We start from the raw sequence: 5,969 nt of genomic DNA, 5'->3' as shown, positions 1-5,969 counted from the left end.
AGCTGAGTTCTGTGATGGAGTTAAAGGGTTCCTTGAGTTTGCATTTACTCAGTTAGAGTATTGTAGTGGTGATAAGATTAGATGCCCTTGTACAAGATGTGACAACCAGAAATTTCTTAACTGTGATACGGTCAATATTCATCTGTTGAGAAAGGGGTTTACACCGGGGTATTCAACATGGTTTGCACATGGGGAGTTACTTGGTGCAGTTGCTCCTATAAGTACAAGTGCAGTAGAAGCATCGACATCAATGGATGTTGGTTGTGAACATGGTCAGCAATATAGAACCATGGTGATGGAAGCTATGGGTCCAGAAGAGGAACTTCATTTGAGGAGTGCACTTGAAGTTAATCATGAGGAAGAGCCAAACAAGGATGCTGCAGATTTTTATTCTTTGTTGAAAGATGCAGAAGTACCTTTGTGGGAAGGGTGTAAAAAACACTCTAAGTTATCTGCTATTAGTCAATTATTAAATTGCAAGTCTGAATTTAATATGAGTATATCTTACTATGATCGAATCATGAAAATAGTGAAGAATATGTTGCCGGAAAGTGAGAAGCTGCCCTCTGATTTCTATCAATCAAAGAAGATGCTTCGGAAGTTGGGATTGGAGTACACAAGTATTGATGTTTGTGAGAATAATTGTATGCTATTCTATAAGGAAACAGAGAATTTGATTGAGTGTACTATTTGTGGTCATCCTCGATATAAACTTAGAAGAAATGATGGTGGTGGTAGGAAAAAAGATATTCCTTATAGAAGGTTGCGATATCTTCCAATAACACCAAGACTTCAGAGGCTTTTTATGTCAAGCAGAACAGCTGAAAACATGTCATGGCATGTGAAGGGAGGTGATTCAGATGAGATGGTGCATCTTGCTTGTGGGGAGGCTTGGAAGCACTTTGACCGCATTCATCCATCCTTTTCTACCGAGCCTCGTAATGTGAGACTTGGGTTATGTACGGATGGTTTTAACCCTTTTAGCCAATCAGCTCGTCCTTATTCTTGTTGGCCAGTTTTCGTAACAGTTTACAATCTTCCACCATCAATATGTATGAAACGACCCTACATTTTTCTAAGTTTAGTCATTTTTGGACCTAAGAGCCCCGGCAAAAGTATCGATGTCTTGCTTAGGCCTTTGATTGATGAACTTAAAATATTGTGGGAAGTAGGGGTCACCACTTATGACATTTTTAGAAAAGAGAATTTTCAAATGAAGGCAGTTTTATTGTGGACTATCAACGATTTTCCTGCATATGACATGCTTTCAGGATGGAGTACGCATGGAAAGTTGGCCTGCCCGTATTGTTTGGAGAACTCAAAAACTTTTACACTACAACATGGTTGGAAGACTTCTTTTTTTGACTGCCATCGTCAATTCTTGCCCATGGACCATGCATACAGATACCAAGTTGATGGCCTCTTCAATGGTAGAATAGAGACAGACCCCCCACCTCCTCGACTGTCTGGTGAGGAGTTGAAAAATAGGGTCTCTGCTTTGCCTAATATAACTTTTGGTTTGAGAGCTCCTAAGCACACCATTTCTGGATTCGGTAAAGATCATAATTGGGTGAAAAGGAGCATATTTTGGGAGTTGCCCTATTGGCATACACTACTTATTCGACACAATTTAGATGTCATGCATATTGTTCGGAATGTGTTTCTTAATATATTTTATACTTGTATGGATGTAAAAGGGAAGACTAAAGATAATGTGAAAGCAAGGCAAGATTTAGAGTTGTATTGCAAGCGTCCTAAGTTGAGGATTCAATTTGTTAATGGAAAGCTAGTTAAGCCTCGAGCTTCCTATGTATTGTCCAAAGACCAAGCAATAGAGGTCTACGAGTGGGTGAAAGGATTAATGTTGATCCCCTAATGGATTTTGATGAATACAAAACACTAGAGTATAATACCATTTATCTTAACAATTTAATTGAGGATTTCATGTGTTTTATTAAGAATATTGTTAAGAAATGTCTAGGCAAGTTTCCATAATTTTTATGAATTTATTGAAAAATTTTTGAGATGAAGAAAACAGATCAGGGACAGCCGAGACGTCTCCTGATGGTCTTAGAGACGTATCTGGCACAAACAGGAAGAACTGGCACACTTGGAGACGTCCCCGGCACCTGGCGAGGCGTCTCGCAGGGTCGGAGTCGACTCTTTCAGTAGCGGAGCCGACTCTCTCAGTGGCGGCAGAAAGGCCGATTTCAAGGGATATGCGCGAGCCGTCCCCACAGTACGCGGAGTCGTCCCCGCAAGTAAAAAGCTGAGTTTCCGAGTCGTCCCCGATGTAGCGGAGTCGGCTCTCTCAGGGTTTTCCAGAGGATGTCTTTTTCGGAGTTAAGGCAGCGGAGACGTCCCCTGAAAGAGCGGAGTCGACTCTCTCAGAGAATTCCAAAAGACATGTTTTTCGGAGTTATAACAGCGGAGTCGTCCCCAAGGCAGCGGAGTCGTCCCCATGCAAAAAGTGCAAACAAGCCGAGACGTCCCCGTAAAGTACAGAGACGACCCTCTCAGAAAAACAGAAAAACAAGGATTCAAACGGTACAATTCCAGAGTCGTCCCCGTAAAGTGCCGAGTCGACCCCAAACAAAGTGAAAAGTAAATTTATACAGCCGAGACGTCTCGCGTTGAAGCGGAGACGTCTCCGGAGCGCCTGGGACGCGACTGACAACTTTTGCAGGTCTGGTTTGAATTTCAAATCTCTTTTACTTTATCTCTAACGGCTATATTTGCTTTTTGGGCTATAAAAGGGACCTCTTAAGTGCTTCTCAATAACTCTCCACCAACCCAAAGCTAGATCATTTAAGAGAGAAGCAAGAGAGAGAGAGGTTCAAGGAAGTGAGTGCATTCAAGTGAAGAAATCAAGTGCTTTCGAGTTTCCCAAGTGATTTCAAGCTCAACTACTCTCTTCCGCTCGGGATTCAAAGCTCACACTTAAGACTACGCGATCCACATCGGAAGAATCATCATTTCCCACGCTTCCAACGGCAAAAGGATTCTTCTGGGTTTTATTGCTTATCATTGTCATATTTGCTTATTTAGAGCTTTCCAATCTTTTGTAAAACTCTATCAATATTGTGCTTGTTCCAGTCAAGGGACTTGGAACAAGGGAAAGGCGTCCCAAGCCTAAGTGAAATTGGGGGTTATAGAGTTTGTTGTTAGCCCGGTGTAAAACAACGAGTTGGGTAGTGCACTCGCAAAACTACCGGACTGTAATCTTGGATTATAGTGAAAATTCCCAAAGGTGCTTTGGGGAGTGGATGTAGGAGCAGTGGAAGCTCCGAACCACTATAAAACCTTGTGTTTGCGATTGACCTTTCTCATTCCTCTTTCTTTACTTTAGTTCATACATTTGTGTATTTTATTTTTAATTAGGCGAAAAGTTTTAAAACACCCAATTCACCCCCCTCTTGGGTGACCATCTCTGGGCAACAAGTGGTATCAGAGCGGGTGCTCTGTGTATTTCTTGAAGACCTAACCGTCTTAGCCAAAGATCTAGATGGGAACACCCTTTAACAATGTTCCTGCTGAGGGGCAGGCAACCAATAGACCTCCACTCTTCAATGGGACAAATTATACCTATTGGAAAACTAGAATGAGGATCTTCATTCAAGCACAAGACTATGCCTTGTGGAGGGTTATAGTCAAGGGACCACAAGAACCATTGTTGCCCAGATAGACAACCCAAGAGGGGGGGTGAATTGGGTTTTAAAATAATTTGGCTATTAAAACTTTTGTGGATAACTAATTAATTCTTTTGCGAGATGATTAATTAGTTTCTATGTGCGGTGAATGAAATGCGAGAGATAGAGAGAGTCAAACAATCACAAACACAATGTTTTATAGTGGTTCGGAGCTAACCCTTGCTCCTACGTCCACTCCCCAAGTCTCACTTGGGAATTCACTATAACCCCTTGGATTACAGCCGGTTGTTTTCCAAGCTCACAACCAAACTTGTTGTTTTACGAGCTCACAACGAACTCGGTCGGTTTTCCTAGGCTCACCGACTAGAACCAACCCGATTGTTTTCCCGGGATCACAATCGAACCCTTACACGTTGGTTTTACACTCGGCTCACCAACCAACCTCAATACCCTTGATTCAATCCCCCGATTGAACCAAGCAAAGACAAGATGGAAGTAAAAAGGAGTAACAGAAAAAACAGAGCTTCTCAAAAGCAGATAAATAACAATAAACAAAAGAGAAGTTAGAAGCCCTCAAACATGTTTGAGTTGGAGTAGAGTAGGGCTTCTTGAACTTCGGGTCTCCTCTTGAATGTCTGGTCGACTTGAATGCAGGAGGAAATCTCTTTCAATGTTGGGAAGAAGTAGGTGGATGCAGTTAATGTTGCTCTTCCCTCTTTTCCGTTGAAAATCAGGTTGCAGAGATTGAAAGCTTGATTACTTTGAGTGGAATGGTTGTTCTCTACTTTGCTACAGTCCTCTGTGGCTATTTAAACCAACCCCCATGGAAACTAGCCGTTAGAGACCTTTTTCTGCCCGTTCTGCACACTCTGCACAGCCTGACAATATGTCCGTTGGTGGGTTGGAGTCGACTCGCGCGATCAGGAGTCGACTCGGCTGTAGCGGGAGTCGACTCATGCTTTTCTGGAGTCGACTCGGCAACTGTTTCGGATTTGAATTAAAGTAGCCTCTTCGACTGGGAGTCGACTCGTCTTGACCCGGAGTCGACTCGCCAACTTCTGGAGCTGACTTGGCATTTTCGGAGTCGGCTCATCCCATGAAGTCCACGGAGCCAATTTTCAACTTGGCCAACTCGAGTCGACTCGACTGTCCTGGGAGTCGACTCGGCGCTCAGAGCCCGAACTCCTGATCTTCTGTCTTTTGGCTCGTCCAGTCTTGGAGTCGACTCGAACTTCTCCGGAGTCGACTCGGCTCTCAGTTTCCAAAACTAAGTCTTCTGCCCTTTTGGTGTACCGCTGCCTTGGAGTCGACTCGAGCTTTCTAGGAGTCGACTCGGCTCTCAGACACAGCAGATTGGTCTTCTGTCTTCTTTGGGGTCGCGGTGTCTAGGAGTCGACTCGCGTATTGCGGGAGTCGACTCGAATCTCAGAGTCCGAAAAACGTTCTCTGACTTTTTTCTTGTGTTCCTCTGAGAGTCGACTCTCACTTTCTTTGGAGTCGACTTGCCAACCATCGGAGTCGACTCGCGTTCCACTGGAGTCGACTCGAATCTCAGACCCGAAAACTGCTCTCTGACTTTTCTGCCTGTGACTCCTAGGAGTCGACTCATACTACCCTGGAGTCGACTCGGTGAACATCGGAGTCGACTCGCGCAGTTCAGGAGTCGACTCGCTGACAGGTTTTGAGTTGATGCTTTCTGTTCGTCTGTCTATTCTCAGTCGGAGTCGACTCGTACTGATCCGGAGTCGACTCGAGCTCGTGCCAGTGAACTTGATACGCTTGGAGTCGACTCGTGATACTCTGGAGTCGACTCGAGTCTCAGACTTTGGTTCAAGCTGACTTCTTAACTTATCCAAAATATTATGAACCAAGTCTAGAGATACTTAGACAAGATTTTCACTGAAACACTTAATTGAATTCATTAGTAAACAAGAGATATACTCAAATGCTTTGAGCTCATCAAAATCAAATAGGGTTTTAATCAATCACTCCACAATCTCCCCCTTTTTGATGATGACAAAACATTGAGTATATGTAAAATGAATTGCTCTATAAACAAGGAAGTAAAATCCATAAATGAATTCAGATGTCTGGTAATTTAATTTATCCAAGTTTGAAAGGTGTGAACAATAAATTTCGGAGTTAAAACTCTCCCTTTCATTTGGAATTATATAAGCCTTCATATCATGCAATCAATTGTTTGGCTTATATATCTTTAATGATTTAGCTTGCTTAAAATTCAGATTCTCCCCCTCAACATATGCAATCTACTTTGTCTTGATTCATAAGAATTTTTGACTTTTAAATTTTTGGTTTTTA

General features: G+C 42.9%; 1 protein-coding gene across 1 annotated transcript; it reads left to right on the top strand.

Annotated features, from left to right (window-relative positions):
- Positions 1 to 289: 289 nt before the first annotated feature.
- LOC120112507 lies at positions 290 to 1,876 on the top strand. Its single transcript, XM_039132058.1, has one exon. The coding sequence runs from the start codon at positions 290 to 292 to the stop codon at positions 1,874 to 1,876; it is 1,587 nt and encodes a 528-aa protein (XP_038987986.1).
- The last annotated feature ends 4,093 nt before the right edge of the window (positions 1,877 to 5,969 follow it).

Source organism: Phoenix dactylifera, chromosome 11, assembly GCF_009389715.1.
Source record: "Phoenix dactylifera cultivar Barhee BC4 chromosome 11, palm_55x_up_171113_PBpolish2nd_filt_p, whole genome shotgun sequence".
Classification (NCBI taxonomy): domain Eukaryota; kingdom Viridiplantae; phylum Streptophyta; class Magnoliopsida; order Arecales; family Arecaceae; genus Phoenix; species Phoenix dactylifera.
The sequence above is the reverse complement of the archived record's forward strand: the minus strand, read 5'-3'. Positions and strand labels throughout refer to the sequence as shown.

Excerpts from the sequence above, each read along its gene's own strand:
- LOC120112507 (XM_039132058.1), top strand. The coding sequence starts at position 290 with ATGGTGATGGAAGCTATGGGTCCAGAAGAGGAACTTCATTTGAGGAGT.